This window comes from Strongylocentrotus purpuratus, unplaced genomic scaffold (assembly GCF_000002235.5).
Source record: "Strongylocentrotus purpuratus isolate Spur 01 unplaced genomic scaffold, Spur_5.0 spur5_scaffold_10, whole genome shotgun sequence".
Lineage (NCBI taxonomy): Eukaryota > Metazoa > Echinodermata > Echinoidea > Camarodonta > Strongylocentrotidae > Strongylocentrotus > Strongylocentrotus purpuratus.
Genome location: NW_022145595.1, coordinates 15,231,757 through 15,257,622, shown reverse-complemented (window position 1 = coordinate 15,257,622; position 25,866 = coordinate 15,231,757). Strand labels below are relative to the sequence as shown.

Below are 25,866 nucleotides of genomic sequence, written 5' to 3'. Positions count from 1 at the left end.
GCTCTGTAGATGTGCATGTACATGTATTAGATGCAGAAACGTGAAGCATTTTGCCACACCATACATGTATGAATAATAAAGACCTTATCCAAACTGAAAAATGAAATGGATGAATTATATATCAACGGAAAGCTTATAAGCCATAGATTACAATTATATAAGTGTATATGCCATTTTAGTGTCTGTCATAGTATCGGCTCTCTGAAAGCTCAAAATCCAAAGCTTTGACAATCGGAAGTTGGCGACCTAAAACCTTGCTATCGACTCGATGACATCATCTTTAATATGTGGAGTACTCATATTCACAATGATTTTGAATTAATTAAGCATGGCTCATCGCCTCGGCTATATTGTAGGTGGAACGATGGGGTTCCACATGTTATGTCGTCCCTGTAATTTCAGCAAATTTGACCCCTGTTGACCTGTAATTTAGAGGGGTGCAGAAAATTAAGTTTTAATTTGCTTTTGTGCAATAACGAAAGGGTAAGTACTTTTTATTCCTTTATGATGTACATGTATTAGATGCAGAAACATGTATTAGATGCAGAAATTCCATTCATATTCCATTCATATCATATTTTCATCGGATAGGGTCTTTAACAATACTAACTCGGGCATCATTTGTCGACAGGAATTTCCAGCTTTGGACAAATTTCCCAGGGGGCACTCAAAATTCTGTACAAAGCTCCACTTTCGACACACCTACTCACCCTACCTAGTATTTCTACATACAAGGTAATTTCGCCCACTTCCACAACCTGAAAATTCCCCCGACTCTAGCTTCTGAAAACATTTCCTAGCGGAACGGTATCTTACTGGCTTTCGCCCAACAATGGTTAAACTTGATGTCAAAACAAGTTGTGATGGTTCAGCTAGGTTTATTTAAAGACAATAACATACTCTAAAATTAATACAGAATATATTATACTAAAAAACAGTTTAAAACTTTTAAAACATTATGCCAAAAATGAAATGAGCCACAACTACGTATACCAGCTGATGTTCATAAAGCTTAATTTAAATATCGGAAATGTATGTCATGTGTACATGTATACTATATCCTTATGTTAGACCAGAGATATCTCTCTTTGGTTAGACACTTTAATGAGAAGTAATGACTTTAGTCTATTAAATTATCTACATGTTTAATAATAATAATAATAACGAGTATTTGTAAAGTGCCATATCCGTTCAGCAAAATGCTCAAGAATTGCAAAACCATGACTTTTATCCATTGAAAATTTCAAAGATTGTCAGATATTTCATCATAACATACAGTACATGAAATGTTCAAATCATTGTGTACCTGTAGTAATGAAAGAACTGTGCCCCATCTTATAAAGAGTTGCGATCAAGCAATCCCAAATTTGCAGTCTCATATGACTTATGTGAATGTAAGTTGCGATTAATATCAAATCTTTATAAGATGGGGGCCCCGATTGTCGAATGATCATAAAACGTGTAATCAATAATTGAATTTCGAGTATAAATATCTCTGAAATATCATACAGTTGTATATTCCTTGTTTTGTTTTGTTGTTAATAAATATGATCACCACAGACCTACATGTTGGCCAGTGTTGATGTAAAGACTCAATGTCAAATACTCAATTTCTTGCAAACAAATGTGTATTGGCTAGCTGATTGCTACTCAATGCATATCACGTCACCTTCCACCACTGCAAATTGGCCACACGAAGAGGCAAACGAAGGCAATTTACTGATTAAGTCTCCATCTCCGGCATCCCGACAGGCCAGCTGTTAAAAAGATTTTCTACACGAGTACACACCAGCAAGATACTGGCACGTGTAGCTGCGAGAGTCTGTAAAATGCATGACACTCGTATGACCTTTCACCAGGCAAACTTGGAAAAGAGAATAGCGAGGGGAAAAGGAGAAAGATTTAATTTCCTCCTGTTTCTTTTGAGTAATGTGAGTCATTAAGAGTGACATTTGTAGGCTTAAAAGTGATGCGAGCTGTAAACCAACAAATACTGGATCATATGTGGTAAATTATTTAATGTTGATTGATTTCATTTGGGAAAGTGGTACAGGTAAATATCAAGAGCTTTAGACTATAAACGGGGCTTTGGAAATGAAATGCACTAAAAAGATGTAGGCCTCAGACATTATCAAGTGCAAGAAGAGGACCAATAAAACACTTTTCACACTTTGACACATGGCACATGTCATTTATTTCATTATTTGTGATCTTGAACATTTAATATACCGGTAAGTTCCTTTTGGATTCTGTGAGAACTTAATTATATTTGCTTATATAGCGCCTAATACTTACTTTAACAGAAGTCTCTAAGCACTCTACAATAATGCAGCATAATTACCCTGGCTTTAGCAATGCAGCTGTCATACACTCTGCGTTTCAAGGAATAAATTCCTACCAGGTCCCCATTTTCTTCACTTATTTTCTATATTTACCAGAACTCAAGTTAATCGTTAACTTCGAGAGCCATGTTTACCAGTAAATGTCAATTCAAATGCTTCAATAACTTTCCTTCACATTGATCTATTTTTTTTCTAAACGTTTTTGTCCATGATTTTCTGACTCACTGCATTTCTAATGGAAATCAACAAAACACTATAGTATCACAACTTCACAAGGTCAATTTCAAACAATACAATCTAAAATGATATTGAAAAAAACCCAAACCAAACCACAAAGCCTGCAGTTTCCTCTCATGACCTGCATTTACACTGCAACCGAAAATCTTTGATTTTCTCACATTCTGGTGTTTTGCCGGTAGTTGCATAACATAGCAACTACTGGCAAACACAACAACAAAATCTAATTCTATAAATCCACCTCTGGAGTACGTTTTTCTTTTTAAGCCCCTGCCACAGTTTCACTGACTTTTGCAGTGTAAATGCAAACTTTGGTAAGATACTGATTTTTGCTCACATTACTCTCCTCACATCCATGCTAACGCATGCATGGCAATGACGAGTGGTGCATGCACACAACTCGCCCCAAAATATATATACATGCAAAATTCAACGTTTTTAATGGGTTTTTTTCAGTAGTGTAAATGTAGTAAAATAAATTGATGATTTTTTCAAATTGGTGTTTGGGCTGTGTAAATGGGCCTATGATCGTAGCACACAATGAATGCCCTAAAACAGAACTACATGTATGTAAGCTATTCATTTCCGAGGTCATACTACCAAAATACAAAATAACATGTTTCTGTTAGTTCTGTATTGTACATGTATGTTATGAGTATGGAAATGAAAACTTTGGTTTCTTTCACAAATACCTGAGTCAATATTTGTCATGTGTATTAGGTAGGACTTTTTAAGTACATAAGGTGGTGGATCCTCTGGTGGGTTGGGGGCGGGGGGTGTCCAATCAAGTTTCAATTTTTTTTAATTTTTCAATCTCATTAACTTTTCTTACTGCAAATGGTCTTAATGTTCATTCATATGTGATACCAGTTAAGTTCTTTTCGTCTCTCTCCCCCCCCCCCCCCCAATCCACCACTGAAACTTGTATGTACAGGTACATGACAAAACTCAGAAATAAACTAGATTAAATGTGGTTTCATCTATGTAATCAAACCGTTATTATTCATAATTTTGCAAACATGCACACATATACACACAATGCATTGCCATATTGTTAAGCAATACACCAGACTTTTATACAATGCCTTATTCTTCTACATGTATGTGAACTATTTTTATTACAGTGCACAACAATGAAACGTCAGTGCTGAATTATTCATTCTGCAACAAGTGAACACAACAGCATCAATAGGAATTCCTGACGTACCGGTGTCTATGTCAGAGGCTAATTTGTTGACGAAGCACATGTGAATTCTTCTGAACATGAGCTTGCATAATTTGCTCACCAAACCATGTGATATTGTGAGTCACTCCCTCGCTCATTCGAGCCGGCACTAGTACGCACAAGAGTCGCTCCCTAACTCTTTATCTCTGGTTGCCCCCTTCTTTCATGACGTTTTCACCCAAAGCACCTTTCCGTCTTTTAAAGAGGTGGTGCCTGGAATGAACTCTTGTCTTTCCGTTATAACCATGAGACTTTGCATTCAACTAGTAGGGGCAACCCCTACATGGTGTAGTGGTTCGTTTACTTGACGTTCAGTTGAGAGAATGAGGATTCAAACCCCAGTATATCATGTATTTTAATAGACAAGGCATTTTATTTACATTTGTCCCCTTGACCCAGGTGTAGAAAATGGGTGATGGGTAGGATTTTTTTGCTCAAAATGCAACTGCGCATCAATGAACACAAGAGTTAAAAGCTACAATTTTTTTTTTTTACAAATTACATTCTTTTGATAGAGCATTCATGACCGCTCATTAAGGATTACCAGCTCTTCACAAAAAGCCATCATCTTAACACAGCTAGAGCACAAGAAAAGTAACACCAGGCCGATTGCTGAGATTTAAATCACAATCCATAACACTTCAAAAGATTTCTTGTTTGTAACAGGAAAAAAATTGAGATCTAATGAAGATTTCATTTCTTTAGTTCTTTACTACTTTAAATTATTTTAAGTTATTTTACCTTCAGTTATTTTACCTTACATATTGCAAAGTCATGAGAATACTTTACCAATAAGTATTTGTTTATTGAGGGGGAAAAACACCTATGAACAGTGCATAAAAATAAAAGGGCACATACAATGTAATGTGTACTATGTACTGCTACTTGTATGATCACCTACGCCACTGCCTTTATAAACTTGTGTGGAAGTCATTTCGTAGAAGTTCTTTGTTTTGTCACGGCCATTAGGTCGGTGCCTTCTGATTCAGATCTGCTCCTGAGCCTACGCAAGAGAGACTCTGGATGACGTCAAAACCCCGTCATCCAACTTCCTCCCCCCAAACCAGGAAAGGAAAATCCAAACTATGTTCATGAAGTTAGTCCTAGTGGTTTCTGTCAAACCTGTTACTTAAAGGATCGTCTCTTTGTTCTAACTCATTGAATGCAATGTGTATGGGTTTTTTTTCTCATACAATGTGTCTATGAAGTATGGATGTCCTTTTCATATGATATTATAACGGAATTGGAAGGGTGAATCCCTGGAAATGCAGTTAATACCCTTGAAAATATATCAAATATATTTATCTATTTGTCATATTATATATTGACTAATTTAGTTTGAATGTTATTTATTTATTCATTAATTAGTTCATTTATACATTTATTATTAGTATGTTCATTCACTCATTCATTCATGGTTTATTGCAGTTTAAAACTAGAAGCTGGTGGCTAAATAGTTCATTAATCACAAATCCATTTAAGAAAACTTACACAATTATGCCTCAAAGGAGAATGAAGGCATTGTTAGATTGTGTAATTAGTCAAAGAACATGAAGATACAATATTCAAACATGTACCGTACTGTAGGTCTAATGAGCCATCAGTCAACAGATAATGTACTTTGTATATCCCCCTAGGTACACTCTTGAGTCTCCCTATGTTCGTTAACAACTTTTAAACCTGTGTTGTCAAAAGTTCAATTTTGTTTGTTTGAAAGTCTCAATTACAATCTTTGTCACCAACTCGCCATACTGTAAATGAATATCGGTTATGTCCTGAAAGAGATTGGTGGGGTCTTAAGTCGATAGGTTGAGGCTTTATAACAAATTTCCTCAGTGCGACAGTGCCCTTGATCTTCTTTCTAATCCTGAATATGTATTTTGCATGGGAGGTCTCTTGTTGTAATAGAATACTAGAACGTATCTGCAGTGTAACTGACACATGTATGTATCATATGACAGGAGCATGCAATGATGAAGCAAAATGTAAAGATGTTTGGAGGGCTATCCAACCCTTGTACTGCAATAAGTTCATTTGATAAACAGTTCATAAGATAAATATAGGATGGCGAAAGTTTGAAATAAATCAAAAGTATAATAAACACGTTACCGTATGAATGTTTGAAATATGAGACCACTTAAATGTAGTCTACATCTATGCAAATCTCAAATCGGCAGTTTGGTCAGTGTATTTCAACAAGTCTACTTCTCTGATTTCTCTACTTTCCTCTAGTGCAGTTTGCTATTAAGGTTGGATTTACCCTTAAATGTATACAGATGCATGTACAACTCAATTTACCAGCCTCCCCATCAAAAAGAGAAACACATGTAATGATGACGCTCATCTAAACTTCTCATCTTGAAAATAATACAGTCAAGAACGATTCATTGGGGACAGTTATGTGAAACAACATTTCCTGTGAATGTTTCACTACAAAGCTTTTAGGTTCAAATTTATACCACCCCACGGTCCCATTCCTCTCCCCCAATAGGCCCTCTCCCCATCTTGATCTATTTTCTACTTCAGCCTTGTTCACACATCATAAGATAAACCCCCTTAAATAGAAAGTAAAGAAATAAAGAAAAACAAATATGCGACAGCAAAATAGTAGCATAATGAATTTCATACTTGTACTTTCAAGGTACATTCCAAGGTACTTTGCAAGTTGGTATGGTTAGGGGCTTTTGTTTAGCAGTCTACAGTGTAGCTACAGATGTATAATGTATTTCATTCCATCCATTTGCTATTTTACACATACTGTAGGCCTACAAATGTCAAATGTCAAATGTCAAATGTCAAATGTAAACTGTCTGTTCAGAGCTAGAAGGGTGTGAACTACATGTATGTTAAAGTATATGATTTAATGCCCTTTTGGCTACAAACTGTCAAAATGTTGTTTTGGGTTTATTTGTTATTTCTTTTTATATCCTGCATCAAAAATTTGTTGGCTTTTGATTGGTTGAGAGCTTGTCACATGACCAAAAATATTTGGCCTATTTTTAGAAAGTACTATATGAGAGTACTATTTTGGTTTACTATTTGGGAGTTGAAGAAAAAAGTGTGATTTTTTTTTTGAATTGAATCCATTTTTTTTTTTCAAATCTTAATTTAATGAAAATAAAATATTTTAAATCTTTTTAGATACAAATTGACATTTTTTTTGTTCTAAAATTTTTTTTCCCCCCAAAATACTCTGTTTTTATTTGTTTTTATTTTTAAATAAATTGTTGATGCAGGATATAAAACAAATATACCATGCCTTCTATTTCGAGGTACTGGTTAAACTATGGGCCTCGGTGACTCCAAAAGTATTGGAGTCACCTCTTGCGCATAGTTTTAACCAGAACCTCTCAAGGCAGTGTATATTTGTATACTATCTACAATTCTCCATTATGTATACCTTTCCTATTCCAGTGGCTTTTTTGGTGTGAAAGAGGCCTTTGAAAGGTTAATTACAGTAATTATCCTACGACCTTCGCCCCATCCATATCTCACTTTTCAGGTAGTGTGATCAGGAGCGACAAGTCAAAGTCATGATTATCATTTTCGATAGTTCTACCTTGACATTTAATGTGATCAACATATCTGTACTACGGCTTTAGCGCGGCATACTCTGGTTTGAAATGATTACCAGTAAACAGAAGGTTGAGCTTTGGTAAAATGGGGGATATATTAAAGCTTTACGATATCGTCATGCCTCTGACAAGACTTCATTAGCATGCGCTCATGCCAGTAAGCAAATTTCTGATGCCTCTCTTCTTAAGTTGTGACAGCTCCACATGTTAAATATTATGCCTTTGTTTAAATTTTGTATTGACTAACAAAAAAAAAAAGACTGTCTATAGTTTGACTACATAAGTTTTGTATTTCAATCCTTGAACCTTCTGTACGCATCCAAATCTAGCAAAATGGCGCAATGCTCTCACCTTTCTGCCAGTCATACATGTATATTTACATCGTAATAATAATGCTTTTGTTTACCCAGGGAAGACTCATCAGCCTCAATACTGTTCTTTTTTTCTTTTCTTTTTCCTTTAAATCATTATTGATACAAATCATCTAAAACAATTACAGAATACAAACAGCCGAAACCCAGCTATCACGTACTGCTGTTCTTCCCGAGGTCCCTGCAAACTGGCTGCAATTATGATTATCAATTATAATGATCTTGTTATTTCTTTTTCCATACTGGAGATTCCCAAGAAAGGAAATATGTTCTCTCTGTTGCTAGGTAACCAGATAACATCGCACACCACTGAAACAGGAATATACCGTTTCAGTTATCCGCACAATCAGATTCTAAGCAGGACCTTTTTTATACAAAAAATAAAATTGTGGAAAGAGAGAGATCGAGCTATCATTCATATTGGTGATTGATGTTCGCACTCTCTCTCTATCTATCTACATGTATAAATCGTTCTACCATCTCTCTCCAGCCCCCTCCCTCCCACCCCCTTCCTTTCCCCCCCCCCCCCCCCTCCCTCCTTCCCCCTTCCTTTACCCTCTCCTCCATCCCACCCCCTCCATCCCTCCCCTTCCTCCCTCTCTCTTCCTCCCTCCCTCTCCCTCACCCTCCCTCCTTCCCACTCCCCCCCCCCCCCCCCTGATGGTAATATCAGGCTGCCTACATGTATAAACTTCTTTAAACCATAATTTCATATGTTGCATACAGTATGTACACGATACTAAATGCAGAGAGGGAATAGGAACAACTGGTACATGTATTTCTTTTTGTGCAAAGTAATTGTGGAGTTGGGGTTATTTTCCTGTTTTTGCTTTCCTTTAGCCTGTCACATGACTGTGTATCGTGAAAGCAGAGGTGTACAGCCTACAGGTGGAGCTGATTATATCAGGGCTACTCACACAGTGCACACAAGACAAGAGAAGAAGTGATATTTTGATCATGATTCAAATCTCAATTAGCAATCACCAAAAATCTACAAGTAATCTCAAGTATTAAAGCAGCATTCTAGCTTTAGTTTTATCTAACCCCACAAAGGATTTACATGTTCCCTGACACATACGTCACTGTGGACATTTTTAGTCATGTGGGGGCAAGGTTATTCTTAATTCTTTACTCATTATACAGACTGGACTTTTGTTCTGCCTAGTTGTGAGTCAATTTCCTTTGCCATGAAATTGCATGGCAAAGATTTGTAAACAATTATACACCACTGCATGGACCTACAATGTATAGAGTGGCAGCGTAGAAGAAGACTGTCTCAATGGAGGACTAATCCGACAGATATACGGATCAAAGTGCTATTGACTTTAAAAACAAATAAAACCATGAAAGAAAGTAAGAAACACAAGACAAACTAACTGTACAACCAAACCTCTTAACTTGAAAATTAACATCTACTGTATACAGAGTTGGCAAAAGTGAGAATGAAGACGGGAGGGGGGTGTGCCCTGCCCCCCCCCCCAACACACAGACACACACACAGACACACGCTTTCCAACATTGATGGCTAGTACTAGTAGCCTTTAGGGGTTTTAAAACAATTATGTACAGGCAATGAGCTTATTATCCAAACCACACTGTGCTGTGTGTTGCTGATAGTTCACGACTATGTTAGGTCCCCCTAACAATGAGAGAGAAGCTTAGCGCAATGTCCGTTATTAAATAGCAGTTGACGTACATCCGACCGCTACCTTGCTCTCAATAACACAAGCATCTCTATCAGCATGATGTCGAGTTGATAGACATGATAGCAACATAACCTGTTTGTTTGTTCGTTTGTTTGTTCGTTTGTTTGTGTTTGTACAACGAAAGGAGCATACAGAATAGAAAAACAAATCATATAAAGACATATAATATCGTCGCTGTTTTCACGAAGTGACGGTAGTGAAAAAAAATTGCATTCACTTGGCGTGACGATTTTCCTCACTACCGTCACTTCGTTAAAAACAAGGACGATATGTTTGGATGAGGGCATATGACATGAATGCTGGTCAATCAAGTGTGTGCGTGCACAATAGGCACAACTCTCTAAGTTATACAATTTGACCAAGTTTTTGTTCCAAACAACGCTCAAACAAGCGTTTCAATGGACATAAAAGAAATTTTCCTTTACACAACTAGGGACAAATATTTACTTATCGCATAGCTACATGAGCATGATTATCACATAGCTGTACAATGTATTCAGGTAGTTTGATCGCAAGGTGAGGCTCATGCAAGATGCATATCTCACAATCTAAAATTCATATTTCCCACAAATCTAAAAATGGATTTATCCAAAGGGGAGAACTCAGATTGCCCCTTTCAGCTCACTCACACTGCTTTACAGGTCTGGGGCAATATCAAACTTCCTGAAAATTAGGAAACTACGTTTCAACTTCCTGCAAAGGTGTGCATGCTATAAAAGTCAGGGGGTATTTTTGACTTTGCTCCAAAAGTAGGATTCTATAATACCGGCAAGGCCAACACTGAACTTTTGCTCCAAATCTGTCCCCTTTCACTTTTATCGCATTAATTAATGAATTAAGATTGTTTCCCATAAATTTGTAGCTGGTGATATGCCAGATTTCCCTCTCTACTTTCAGAAATAAATCAGTAGCACTCTTAATCTCTTCTGCAAACAATTCATATCTTTTCTGCTATTTTCCTTTTTATCTTCTATTCCATGTCTCGAGATTTTCCTCTTTTGTATTCTGTAATCACTATCACCAAAACAGCATCCTTCATGACATCCCATTTCCATTTCCATTTTCTTCTCTTCCCTCCTCTCTCTCTCTCTCTCTCTCTCTCTCTCTCTCTCTCTATCTCTCCATCTCTCTCTCTCTATCTCTCCCTGTCTCTCTCTCTTTCTCTCTCTCTCTCTCTCTCTCTTCTTTCCCTTTTCCCTTCTAAATTAATTCCATCTTGTCAAAAGTCTTAACAATGACAAGCATATTTTTTTAGCAAACAGGTAATGTATGGAATAGGTCTACACCAGGCGGTCACATGGGCACTTAGAGACTTCGGTGGGACATGTACATGTAAGCGCTTTATAAGCACCGTTTTTATTATTATTATTACAGTGTGTGTGTGATCTCACCTCGTCTACATGTATGTACACATGCATAATTTAAAATTCATGCATACATAAATGTTCAATTTCATATGGGCTCTGCTCCAGACGCTTCTAATCGATATATCATGAATTCTCCACCTTACAACATATACACATTACACAGTGGAAAGGAAGGTAAAACAGCATTTATGCAAGAGTGAGGAGGAGCAACTCACACGCTGTCATAGGTGGGGAAATCCATGACAAGTCCTTTTCCTTTTACGTCCTAGCTTGAAGAAACAGATAATTCAAGCCTAAAGTCAAACTAAATATGTGCATTCATCACATTCCTAGACAGAAAATCCATCTGCTTGGAGGAACTTTCTAACATATTTGGTCTTTTGATGCTCTCCTCTCAATGAAACCAGACATAGTCTCAGTGGAACATAGTGTATCACCGAACGAAATAGACCGATTTCACAGTCTATATCATTCCATACTCCACTTCATCAACTAAAGGAACATTTCTGAAAATTGAGCACAAGATGCACTTTACAGCGCACCTCGAAATGAGATGTTATATTTTCGGGAAATAAAAGTAGACTACCAGAATCAAAGTTGACATACCAGTATTATGGTAGGTGCTATGATATTTTATACAGGTCAGTCAAGAATAAGCAAAGCCTAGTGGATATTTGGAGCACCTCAACATGTTACCCGTAAATGTACTTACTTGATTTCTGTAGAAATAGATAGCAACTCCTCCTCCGATTTCTAGAAGCAACATCAGACCAAGAACTGTGCTGTACTGTAATGGAAAAAAGAAAATGATGAGTTGAGTTGGCATTGATTTATTGTGTTCTTTATAAACATCCTTGGCTTATATTTTTTCAACAATGGTTTTCATGGATCATAAAATTAATGTGGGTAGAAATTAAAGGTTGAGTACGAAAGTGATACTGGTACAAAATGGCGTCCTTCACAGATGACTCATGACTGTATATGTTAGTTGTTACCTGCTTTTAAAAAATATTAAAAAAACTTGCAATTTATAAAACATTTGATGTGTAAATGAACAGCAGATGTTGTACTTTCTCATCTTTAAGTTAGAAGAAACAAAAGTGAACTACATTTTGTCATTGTAATTTGTCAAGGTTTTCATTTCTGGTTGTTTTATTATTATTAAGTATTTTGTGACACCAAGTTGACCACTACACCAGGGTTTCCCCCCTGCTCGTATATGAATAGCGCAGTGGGTTCTTACATATACATGTAAAGAGCAAAGGTGGTGACTCTCCTCCACACCGGACCTCCATTTAACGTCCTATCCAAGGGGTGGAATGTTTTCCACTGTAACACAGCCTGTGTATATTACAGGGGAGGGGCACGTTAACACACAGTCACACTTTGGCTTCAGTCATCTGCCTGGGTTGGATTCGAACCCAATATCTTTGGTTCGACAGGCAGATGTTAATACCGACTGAGCCAATTTCCCTCCCCAAATTAAAGCATGTGTGAGCAAGGCTTTAATTGCCTATTATGTACACATTAAATCATGTTTATAGCCAGATGGGTGTTAACTATGTAACATGATAAAATGTGGGTAGAATATCCAAAGAATACTGTATTATTCTGACACAATCCCTAATCAACATCGACTGAAAAAAATTGCATTCTTGTTATTCGTGCGACCTAGATGAAAGTCTGGAATTGATCCAATCATAATAACAAATAGATAATAATCCAATTATGGGGGGATAATGCAATATGGTGCTAACCCACAAGCGCGTCATTCCAAGATAAAAGCATTTGGAAATGTTTATGGTAACACAAGTCAAGGAATGATTACATGCAGACAAAGATACTAGATTTTGAAAGAGAGAGGGCACAATATTAAATATTAGAAGAAAAATAATTAAAAGGATATCTACATGTAGATTTTTTGGTGCCTTTTTACTCCTAACTCTCTGTCAATTTTTTCTGTTACAAGGCCCTGATCATTCAAATTAAAATGTACTTTTATCCAGGTTTATTAAACTTATAAAGGGGTAATGATGCCGATACATGTAATTCGTATTCCCAAAAGTGAGCGTTTATAGCACTTTCTTGCACTGAACCCCTCATCTGCCCCATGCAGCTCAGATGTCATCCAAACAAAAGCTTTGATTGCCAATTGATGTTCATTTCTTGGCAGATAAATTGAAGCTTTATCCCATTCCCAGCCAAGAAATATGCTCATATAAGTCATATTTCTTGTCATTTTTGCAAACCAGCACTGATAACACATAGCTGACTGATGACAGCTTAAAGCCACTCCAAAGTGTTGGGAGCTCCAAAAATTTGATGGCAAAATTTCACTCAAAATAACTTGGTAACGTTGCCTCAGATTCTCAAACAAAAACAAATCCTGTATTTAGCTCATGCTGCAATCACAATTATAAACCTTTAGGTCAGTCAGACTTTTATAAGCCGATCACCTGACAAGTGTGTCTGAATTATCAAGATATTTATGATTGGAAATCAAAATTTCATTTTTTCCATTTTCCTAACTGTTTTTATAAAACTATGGTCTATCATTGAAAACTTGCAAAACTGTAGATCACTTTAAAAGGGAAAACTAAAAACACATCTTTAAATTTGATGACAAGTGTTTTCTCCTAAATATCTTTTGTTCTGCTTATCTGTTTCAATAAATTGTAAGCACTTTCAGAATATTTATTTAATTTAATCCATTGATTGTAGGCACCTTGAGCACCATCTGGGTGCATGGATATATTGTGTAATACAAACGTCTGCATTTATTATAATTACCTGTACATGTATTATCATATATTTCTGACAGGTACAGGTATACAAAACACTTTATCAAAATAAAACCATAAACAGCTCTTCTTGGACAACTTCAATGGTGTGCATCAATTACACTTCTCTCTTGGTCCATCTTGAAAAATAACCAAATTTAATTAAGTGTATACAATGAAAGAAAGAGATGAAACTAAGACTGCATTTATAAGTGTCTTCAAGTGCAGAATCAAGTATTGTAAAGGTGACAAAACCGAGACTGCAGTACAATTTTTTAAATGTTGTCGGATTTATAAACAAGGAATCTAATTCCCACGTTTAACAATAAACGCATCAATCTCTCTTTGAAACCACTGCTTTCACAAGAAAGCATTTATCTTACGGTAATTACTTTATCTGCTGATAGGCAGGAGGAAAATAAACTCAATGCAAATTACATGGCTTAATGCCATTAAGGTTCAGCAGATAATTAATCAATTAGAGAGCTGTGTCATGAAGCATTTGCATTAGAAATTTCTCTCTTCCTCTTCCCTAAAAAATGCTGGGGGAAAAAAAACAATAGCTGCATACACTGCAAGCAAAAATCATGGTCTTTATATACAGGTTCCTATAGTACATGTTTCAATTAGAAACCATTTTTGAGGGAAACAAAAAATGTGGTCTTTGTAGACAGGCGGTCACAAAGCAGATTTAACTATACATGTATACTATGAAAAGATTACTGGTACACTTTAAAACAAGTAGCTTGGTGCTGTTTATAATCCCTGATGCCCAACAGAGGATGAAGAAGACGAAATAAAATCTAATAATTTGCAGAGTGTGACCGGCCTTATCTTTCCATCTTCCTCGCTATCCTCATCTGTTGTCTATCTAACGTCCGATCAAACGTCCAATCTCTCTTTTCTCCTCCCCAATCATCATCACAATACCCCCATGGGTAATTATGAATCAAATCCATTTTACATTGATGAGATGAACATCAGTCATGACCTCAGACCGAGGGGCAAATCATTTCTTCACATTTGCAACGACTGAGTGGATTTAATTCATGCCAAATCCCTTTTAATCCACATGACTCACACATTTTCTTCGTCAACGTTTTCTGTGCTATTCAGCTTCTACAGCCATCCTACATTGTACATTGTAATGAATGTCAAAGTACTGAATATATACTTTCTGGTTAATTTCACTCATACAAATATAGCAATGATGGTTGTGTTATAAGCATACATGTACATGTTGGCCTAGACACCTATTTTAATAGCGCAGTCTCAAAGTTCAGGGGGCGGCGGCTGCTATCACTATTAGAAAATGTTCATTTACTTTTATAACAAAGATAAACACAGATTTACATTCAAATATTTGTTTGGGTTGCTTGTTCATTTTTTATGTCTGATTTGAATATGTTGATTTTTCTTTTCCACATACATGTATTGTACTGTACATTGTACATCTCTATTCTATATTTAAGCCAGCACCTAATGATTTGAAATTGTTCCAAATTTCTCTCGTCCAAAGACGAATGTATCAAAGTATTTAGAGCTCAGCTTTACTTTAACGTCTAGACTAGCACATAAGTAATGAACATGTTTTGTTTTTGTGCAGGGGTGGGTCCCCATCGAAATGAGGGGTCCCATCAGTTAAAAAAACAAGATTGCCCATTTTTCTCATGTTTTGCTTTAATAAAATATACAAAAACAAACAAAACACAAAACAAACAGATTGCCCATTTTTCTCCTTTTGTTCTTCATTGTATTCTTCAAAATTCATCAGCATCTTCAAGAAGCATTTTCAAGAAGCATTCTTGCATAGTATACATTTAGGTATTGATAGCCCCAAGTGTCATTTGTTAGCTTGTCGCAACTTAACGACCCCCTCTATTATTAGCACCTGACACCATCTTACAAAGAAATAACTGTATCATACATATCTGGGACGGAATGGCTGTGCATAATTTGACCCCCTGGAAACCCCAGGCTGAACTGCCCCTTCCTGCTCCCCCTTATCACATCTAACAGGGAACACTCTCCAGAGCATGATGTTAATTCAATATTCAACCAAGGTCTGTTCACACTGCCTGTACAGTGTATGTTCTGAAATCTGAAAGGTGTATCTCTAATGCATGTGCTTGGGGCTACTGGCAGTATAAATTATACAACTGTATACCCATTAAAATCAGTGGGAGATGTTAACATTAACAATTATTTGTCTAATGCTGTGTAAAGAGGTGTCGAGGTTTATAAGGCACTTGATTTTAAACTCAAATGTCATGGGTTTGATCTCTGACACGGCCTTTAAAATCAGAGGGAGATGTTAACAATTATTTGTCTAATGCTATGTAAAGAGGCGTCATACAATAGTCTCATGGTTTAAGCACTTGATTTGAAATTCACTGGTCGTGGGTTTGATCAGAAAGGCATTAAATCTACATTTGCCACTTTATACCCAGGAGAAAAATAGGGACCTGGTAGGATGACGAAAGCCTTTGTGTAGTACTTGCCATATGCCCTCACGGTGACCATATGGTAGGAATATTCCCCTGGGAGAGGAGATGGTGCACATTGTGTGTGAATGAATCCAATGACCGGAGTAATAATTTCTGTTCACACTGCCCGTCTGTACATTACATGTACATGTACATGTATTGTGTATGGTTTTCTGAATACTTGTTCAAGTGCCATGAGACCAAGCCTTTTATTAACCGGGCGCCGGGCGATTTTTACCCCACGGTCCCTGACTTTTGGCGCCCGGTAAGACAGGGAAAATGAGTACCGGGCGCCGGTCCATTTTTATTTTTGGCGCCCGGTCTGGGAGAATTAACATTTTCTGTTTCATAAACTTCCACATGTCTAGCACTAAATGTTCACAAATGTGACACAAACTTACTTGACACGAGTTAAACGTGGACTGAATGAACCCTAACAAATCATTATATAATGAGAATCCTAATTAAAATCGCCCAGAAACAATTGCAGCACTAAATACCAGCGGCCGCTATCTCCTACTAGCGGAGCACGGAGCACACAATACAGGGGATGTACACCACTCAAAGACGAGCGCATTTCCCCAGGCCATGCATGCATACACACACAAATGACATCAGTGCTGTACTGCACTACACACACAGTGTCAGTACAAGAAAGTCTCGATGTAACTTCCAAAAATCCATCCCAAAAGCCAAATTTTGCTGTCAAAAATGCGGAATCGGAGCCATATTTCCAAAGCTCACGGGGGTTTAAGCACAGTTTTAAGAAACAGTTTCATCAAAAAAGCGCTAAAAATCAAGAAATCAGCGATTTTGTTGCCAGTTTTTTTGCCTATGTATTTTTTTTTTGTAATGGTATCTTCAAAAAGCCAAATGAAAAACAGAACACCGGACCTGCTGATGCATTGACTTTATGTACAAAGTTGATTGCAACTCCAGACTTGCCTTGATTCAGCGGCCCTCATACTCATTGACTAAAATTCTGTGATGTTTTAAATAATGGATTTTTCTGATAAAATAGGTAAATATATTTAAGAAATCTTTTTTTTTTTTTTGTTAATATTTTTTGATTTTTTGATTTTTTTTTTAATTTTTTTTTTTAAGTGACAGGTCTAAATAACAAACACGTTAAACAGGCAAAATCTGTTTTTTTAAAACTAAAATATGCTTTTTCAAGCTGAATAATATGTTTTTTGAAAGTGACAGGTTGGCAGCTCTTCATTGTCATTATAGATGGTTTTTCTTAAGTATTTTTTTCATAAAAATAATTTAATTCCCCCCCCCCCCCCTTCCTAACATTTTTCAATTTTTGACATTTAACGGCATGAAAATAGTATTAAACATGAACTACAACAACTACATATGACAGATTTATCCAAGGTATGAGTGATTTAATATTAGAGTGCTCAAAATGTAAACTAGAAATTAAACTACCGTATGTATAAATAAAAGGTAACGTTTAACAAATAATGTAAAAGAATACATATTTTCATCCATTTTGGAAACGGCTCCTGGTCCTGGAAAACGGCTCCCGGTTCTCTAAAAAAATTAAGGACCGGGAGCCGCTTTTTCAGATATTTGGCTCCCGGTCTGCTTTGACTTAATAAAAGGCTTGCATGAGACAGTATGAATAGATCCATCATACTGTACACAGTGAGATGTAATATTCAATACTCAATCAAGGCAGTCTGTCGACACCACCTGCCTACATGTTTATTTTAGGGTGTTCTGAAAGATGTTTCTTAACTACATGCGCCTGGAGGCAGTATGAGAGGGCCTACGCATAATTTACAGAGTGAGATGTTAGATTCACTATTCAACCTTGGTGCTCTAACTGCTGTCATAGTTCACTGTTCACACTGCACTGCCTGAATAGTATGGCATTATGAGGGATCTATACTACAGTGTAGACTTCATGTACATGTATAGGCCTACAGGCAGTAGGTCTATAGATTTCATATCAACCTACAAACTAGGAGGCTGTTCAGACTGGCAGAGATAGCGCGGTCTAGCGCGCTATCTCTGCGGTGTAGAAGGTACAACGTCTTTTCGGTCCGCCCAACAGCGAGCCACAGCGAGCTAAAACGGCGTGCCACTGGAGCACCTCTTGGGGGTGGTCCAAAAGAGATAGCGCGGTCTAGGACGCGCTAGACCGCGCTATCTCTGCCGGTGTGAAGCCGGGCTACGATAGCACACCGGAAGTCATCGTTCTACACGCGAGAAATTTTATACTCATTCTATTTTGGTGCGATCTGAATCTGAATCGGTACAACTCAACACTCCGGGTTCGTAATAGCGCGCAAAATCTTTGACCGCTCTGACCTCATGACGTCACGCGTCATGGCAACAGGACCTCTCAAAAAAGGGGGTGCTACAATAGACCGCGCTATCTCACTGCGGTGTGAATCCGGCGAATTCCAATGGGCGGACCGTGGGTCGCGCTACGATAGCGCAATCCACTGTCCGCCCACAGTCCCCCCTTGCGGTGTGAATAGCCTCTAGGATGATATCTTAAAATTTGCTCCCCTGCCAATGCACAGAGGTATGTGTATGTTCATGTTTATTGCAGCACAAATACAGTTATCCCCTCCCCCTTCCCCCTCCCCCTTCCCCCTCTCCCCTCCCCTTCCCCTCTCCCCTCCCCCATAAAGAAAAAAGTACAGGATGTTGGATAACTTTGCTAAAATGTTTTCTTCTTCTGGAACCTACATCTATCAAATACAGCCTCAAAACAACTTATTCATATTTTATTAAAAACAAAAAATCCAAGATTTTCATTTTCCATATCATCGGAACTTGCCAATTATCTTCATCCTCTAATCTAATGTTGTTCAGTAGGTATTGAGACACATTTTAAACATGTGGGAAATTATTCGTGTAAAAAGTAGACTGCATGGAATTCTGCAATGGCAAACACAAAAATAAAAGATATCTAATGAATTATGAAACCGCATTTGAAATTGTAGCATGAACATTTCACAGTACTAACAAACAGGAAATTGGTCATGTCCCATGTTTTTATACATGTAATTCTTATGAAGAGAACCAGGATATGTGTGTCAAAAATAAAAAAAATAATAACCTTTCAATAAATTCAGTTCTTGGAATGAAATAGTAGATCAATGGTGGGAATTACCAATGTTGATAAAAGCGCCATAATGGGCAAATATGATGCGCCCTGATCGAAAGCACTTTGCACACACAGAACTATTTGTATTTGGTATAAAAGTCAATATTTAATTCTGTTTCTGTGCAATCCTGTGCCATGACAATTTGCAATAGATCCTACTGTGTGAATGTGTGTAATAATAGTGAATCACACAATTGCAAATATCTGTATTTCAGACTTTTATGTAGACCGAATTACAGCTAGTTTCATGTCCGTTACTTCACATTTTGAAATTTGTATTGCAAAGAATGATTAAGTTATTAAAACTAAATGAGTTTAAAATGTACTGTGACTTTTACAATTTTGGTGGGGAACCGTGGATAGGCATGACATTTTACATGAAAAATAGATGTTCCTTTCACTCATTCTCACAGAACAATGCTCCTTTTGTAAATAGTTTAAGTACACAGATTTTGACCCTTGAGACTAATCCAGTTCAAAATGGCTACCGCATAGAAAATATATAGGATCTAAAGTGTACATTATGGATGCATCATGCATACAGGTTGAATTGTATCACATTCAGCTCTTATTCTCTCTTGTTCTCAATAAGTGAGATACAAAGTGTACATGAATTACTATCAAATTCTGGCCCTTTTCTAAATTGTAAACTTGTAATCCGACGTGGTGAACATCCTCAACTACATTTATGTAGCAATGTTTCTACTATTTACAAGATGAACAGTATAGTATGTGGTCATAGGATACAGTGTATATTGTTGGGGGGGGGGGGTGAGGTCCTAAAGTACAAATGTAAATGATGCTCAGATTTCCCAGTACATTTAGCAGCAACAAAACTGAAACCTGTAATAGTGTAAGTACTATCACAATAAAAGGGAAAGTAAGCAAGTTTTTTTTTTTAACTTTAACTTTCAAACATATACATGTTGTAGGAAGTATGTACAGTACATGTAGGCTGTTAAATAGGTTACAGCTATTTACCACTGCGACACAAGGCCGAACGTGAGTCTGTGTGCACAGTGTATCCTTTCTGGTCGATATTTTCCTGGGTCATATCCTTTGCCTCGAGTAGTGAAAATTATGTTTACATTCATGATTAGGAAGAGCGATCAGTTCAGGTGTTAAACGTATCTGTTTAATTTAGCATGTAATTAATTGTGCTGTCATCTTTATATACGTTCTATCGTACTTGTTCTTTTGCTTCTAATGCAGATGCTTTTCATTTGATCTCTTCTTTTGTTTTTGATTCACAAGTGCGCCTTGAGCATTTAATTTCAAGTGGATTTGGCGCCTCACAAATGTCATACATTGTGATTATTATTATTTAAAGCCTGTTCACACGGAACTGGACCCTGCTGATGCATGTGAGCATATTTGGGTCAGGCTACAGTATGGTAGCGTGATACACGTACATTGTGATATGAAATGGTCCCCTGTTTATCATATCATTAATGACTCCTCCACACGCCTTTCACTGGCCAAGCAACAATAGTTCTAATATTCATTTTTCCAAACTGATGGGTGAATGGGGGGGGGGGGGGGGGGGGGGGGGGGGGGGGGGGTTCCATGTTTGGATATCTGGTTGTTGTTTTTTTAATGATTTTTTTTCATAAAAATGCCTTTCATAACAAATGTCTACGGAATACATGCACTGAATAGGCTAAACACAAGATTTAAGTGCACTGAACTGAATGTTACCCCATCGGTCTAGATGTTCCAAGATTCTCTTTTTTATTTCAAAACAAAAATATCAAATAACAACGAAAACAAAACTATATGTAACTAGATAACAAATTTTCAAAAGGAAATAGGCTGAAAAGGAGGAAGCGAGAGGGAACAAGAAACTTGGAATCAAATTAACTGTTTTGATTTCTGATATTTGAGATGTGACTGCTCTGTATTGAATGTTACCTTGTTCTTTAGATGCTCTAAGATTCTCTGTTTAATTAAAAAAAAAAATATATCAAATAGCAATGCAAACAAATAATATAATTTAATACAAAAATAACAATAAAAAAATGGATGGGCAGAAAAAAGGGGAAGCGAGAAGGAACAAAAAACTTAGAATCAAATTAAAATCTTACTGTTTTCAGAAGGCAAATATTTTCTCGGAGTGCACCAATGCAACCGAACGTGGCCATGAAGAAGATGATGACACCAACGAGCGAAAACCATAGTATGGGATCCAGGTACCATGATGTGACAAACTGATCTAGGTTCCCAAAGAAGCCCTGGAATTGGGAAGAAAATAAGAAATAAAACTACAGGTCTCTCATCATGATAAAAGATGAGGCATTTCATGTCAATATTGAACACCTCTCATCACCCTTTGTTATCGAAATCATCTTGATAAGTTTATTCTACTCTGTCCATAATCCATTTTCCCAGTTACTTCTTCTTTTTCTCTTTCGTTCTCTTTTCCTTTCCCTCCTCCTCCTTTTCTTCCCCCCCCCCCCCCCTCCCTCCTCCCTCCCTCCCCCTCCCCCTTCCCTCCTCCTCTTCCTCCTCCTCCTCCTCCTCCTCCTCCTCCTCCTCCTCCTCCTCCTCCTCCTCCTCCTCTTCCTCCTCCTCCTCCTCCTCCTCCATAATGACCATCATTTTAAATTGATACTACAAATTTAAATACATGTTATAGTCACTCTTTACAATTTGAAAATGATGATCATAATGATGATCACAATGATGATCATAATCTAATTTTTTCATTAATTTTAAAATCATTAATGAGATCATTTATTTCAAATTATCACTATTTTGTAATTTTCAAATCAAAGAACTCACCCTATCTAGCCATGCCCAGACTCCTATTGCTATAAGTCCAACACCAGCAAGCTGACAGAAAGAAAGGCAGAGAGATCGTAAATTTACAACGCCATAATATCACAGGTGGTATAGTTAAGTCCATGAACTTATTATTCAAATATTATCATGATAATCATAATAATAATGATAAAGATAATGATGATAATGATAATGATGATGATACAGGCCTGTGATGATAATAATAATAATAATAACGATAATAACATTAACAATAATAATGACAATATTAATAATAGATTTGTTTTTCTATTTATACATTTTTGGCTGGGGTAGAACATTTTTAAGTTAGCCAAAAATTTATGAAACAATCAAAAATAAACATAAAAATGCATACAACATCAATGTTCTTGTGTGTACAATATAGAGTATAGCCAAACTATTGTTTTTTTTCACCGCCATTATGAATGCGTGTACAAATGTGCATGTGTGTACCTGTACATTATGCGGGTATGTGAGTTTCTGAACTTGACAATGTTGAGAGTACTATTAAATATGGAAGTACATACAGTCATGTACATGTACTCTATTTTATATTTGAATCCCTGTCAATTAATGCATACTACAAAATTGTTGTTACATGTAGTTCACATTACAAAAACAAAGGGCAATATTTTACATAGAAAAAGTGTTGTCATGTGCATGTACAACTGTACTGTATAGGCCCTACTCTTGAAAGTTCATTTTAGACCACCCTTGCAAACAGAAAGAAACATTGATTGCTCAGAGAAGGGCATTAGTCACCGGTGTACACAATAGAATACCCACTATGCAGCTACATGTGTACATGTACCGGTACATGTACAGTGTATAGCAATATTGCTTCCTTGTGTGCTCATGATTGAACGATTTCGAACAATGTTGGGTGTGTGAAGTCTAAATGATGAAAACAAAATTCAATTCCAAATTCTCTCTTTATGCATATTATGCACATGTCATATTACATGTACAGTACATGTACAGAACTAAGCAAATAAATGTTCAAAAACACAAGTTTATTTGCATCATACAATTTACTGGTAATAAATTAAATATAAATGTAGTGTGAATGCACATACATGTACATGTATACCGGTAGGTCTTAGACATATAATTTCACAAAATACTTTTCAAATTCAATCACATGCAGTGTCCATGTACAGTTTTTGCTTATAAGTCCTGTAGAGAATACTTCTTTCTCTTCTGTTTCTCTATGTGTACATGTATATCTCTCTCTTTCTCTCATTATCTCTAAATCTATAAAAGGTACATAATACTACAATCTGTTTAAATCTGCAAACAATTAATTCTTCTTTCATTTTTATCTTTAACTCATGTTCCTTTGTTTATATTGCGCATGTTTTTATTTGATCTCTTCCTTTTTTTTTCACAAGCGCGCCTTGAGCATTTACTTGCAAGTGGGTTCGGCACCTTATAAATCTCATATATTATCATCATTATTATCAAATTGCTGTCTCTGTCTGTCTCTCTGTCTCTCTCTCTGTCTCTCTCTCTTTTTCTCTATCTCTCTCTTTCCCTGCCAGCTTGATTCTCATTCCTGCCTCCCACATTCACCCCATGATAACAGTACATGTCAGTCTGTGTAGGTGGAATATTATTACCAACGAGCAAAAATAACCTGGCAGAGACTATTAACCCCAAGGTTTCCCCCATTCGTGGAAAGACAGGAGGGATGTTCATCAAAACAGGATTTTAATCATATCCATATAGGGGAACAACACAACCCACAACAAACCCATATCAATGTCATAATGGAGAACACAATGTAATTGGCTTTGTATTTGCTAAGATTATAAAGCACTCATTGAGCAATATTTAAAGGTACATGTACATGTACATGTAGGCTTGTATAATATTTTGCTTCTCTCAATTTGAAGGCAGTAACATGTAGTCTGTATACTTTTATCTTTACAAATTGTGTCTGTACGTGTTAGCATTAAATAATACCCAGTACACCATCGCTTACCGGTACATGTACACTGTAGCCTACATTAGTTCCCATACATCACTTATAATTATCGGACGTTCCATTCGTGTCAATCTAATGAGTGACTAATACATAGTAAGATGCCAATGCAATTTGAATGCAATGTGCTTGCTGGATGGGAGACTTTATGAAAATGATTGTGGTGATATCATCAGACATTAGTACCGGTAATGAAATACAATCTGTACAGTGAATTTTCATGCAGGTACATGAACATGTACTACAGTACATGTAGATGAAACATGAAAGAACCTTTTTTGTGTATGGTGTACATCAAACATTGTAAATGTAAAGGGCAATCGATTGATTGCAAAATGTGTACCGTATTTGCTGGCGTAAAGGCCGCAGTACATGCATTTTCGGAAGAGAAAATATTAAAAAGTCTAGGTGTGGCATATACCCAAAAATTGGGTCACCTCAAACTCTGAATGGGCGGTCAAAACAGCTGGGACTACAAGCCAGGACTATACCATTTAATGTAAAATGGGACAGAACGTTTCTAGAATAATTTCACATATATCTTACCAACAATTTTGTGTTTGCGAAAAGTTTTGTCAATCTTGTAAATAAACTTTGTAACCTATTTTTCAAACAAAAACTACCGGTAAAACTAGATCAAAGTTTGTGCCATCGCGCAACCAAGCTACCACGCCACGCAAATCTTTGTATCCATTTCAGGCAATTTAGCATTGCATTGTGGTGGTAGCCGTACTTGTACATGTACAGTGTATGTGACATTTATAATTTATTTCAATTCTGTTGACAAAAAAAGGCATTTTAACAAAAATAGCAGATACCTTTCTAGTTTTTACTACAGTGTACTATAGTATAAAGTCTATCAAATTACTTAGTCGGCCTTTAATATTAGAAAATGACTCTTAATTGGATTGTACCTTACATCGTATGGCACGACCCTTTGTCTCTAAAACTGTGTCAGTCTGTACAGTATGTATTGTATAGGATATTGATTGAACCCGAACACACAACAAATAAATCACCTTCACCCAGCTGTTAACCATAGTACAAAAAAGTATCATATTACTGTATGTGTACTAGTACATGGTGTATATTATGGAGTACATGTTCTTTTCCTTGTATTTATTTTTACACTGTATTACATGTAGCAGCTGAAACAGAAAGCAAAATATTTCAAGGAAAATTCAAAATTAAGCAAACTGCTTTGAAAGAAGGCAGGAAAAACTAGATGGAATTTTGACTGCGCGCAGTCGAAAATGATGCCTCCGCCATAGAGCAATTTAAACAAGTTTGGAGTTTAAATCTCCAGTGGTTCTTGAGATATCATGATAACAATCTCAATGTATGGAATTTCATAAGTTGACCTCTGTGACCCTTGACCTTTGACCTACGTGCTCCAAAATCTAATCAGATTGTCTTCCTATGGTGATACACACTATCATTAAGTTTGAAGTTTAAATCTCCAGTGGTTCTTGAGATATTATGATAACAATCTCAATGTATGGAATTTCATAAGTTGACCTCTGTGACCCTTGATCTTTGACCTACGTGCTCAAAAATCTAATCAGATTGTTTTCCTATAGTGATACACACTATCACTAAGTTTGAAGTTTAAATCTCCAGTGGTTCTTGAGATATCATGATAACAATCTCAATGTATGGAATTTCATAAGTTGACCTCTGTGACCCTTGACCTTTGACATACGTGCTCCAAAATCTAATCAGATCGTCTTCCTATTGTGATACATACTATCCTTAAGTTTGAAGTTTAAATCTCAAATGGTTCTTGAGATATCGCGCTAACAAACTCAATACAAGGAATTTCATAAGTTGACCTCTGTGACCTGTGACCTTTGACCTACGT

At 36.6% G+C, this 25,866-nt stretch overlaps 1 protein-coding gene across 1 annotated transcript in view; it reads right to left on the bottom strand.

The window, feature by feature from the left end:
• The window catches only part of LOC583480 (tetraspanin-17), a 35,139-nt gene that overhangs the window by 4,384 nt on the left and 4,889 nt on the right, over nucleotides 1–25,866 (bottom strand). The window contains exons 2-4 of the mRNA XM_003725636.3: nucleotides 22,001–22,051; nucleotides 21,304–21,450; nucleotides 11,536–11,610 (exon numbers count right to left, since the gene is read on the bottom strand). Of these exons, the coding sequence (XP_003725684.1) occupies nucleotides 11,536–11,610; nucleotides 21,304–21,450; nucleotides 22,001–22,051 (273 nt within the window). The remainder of the gene's footprint in view (nucleotides 1–11,535; nucleotides 11,611–21,303; nucleotides 21,451–22,000; nucleotides 22,052–25,866) is intronic.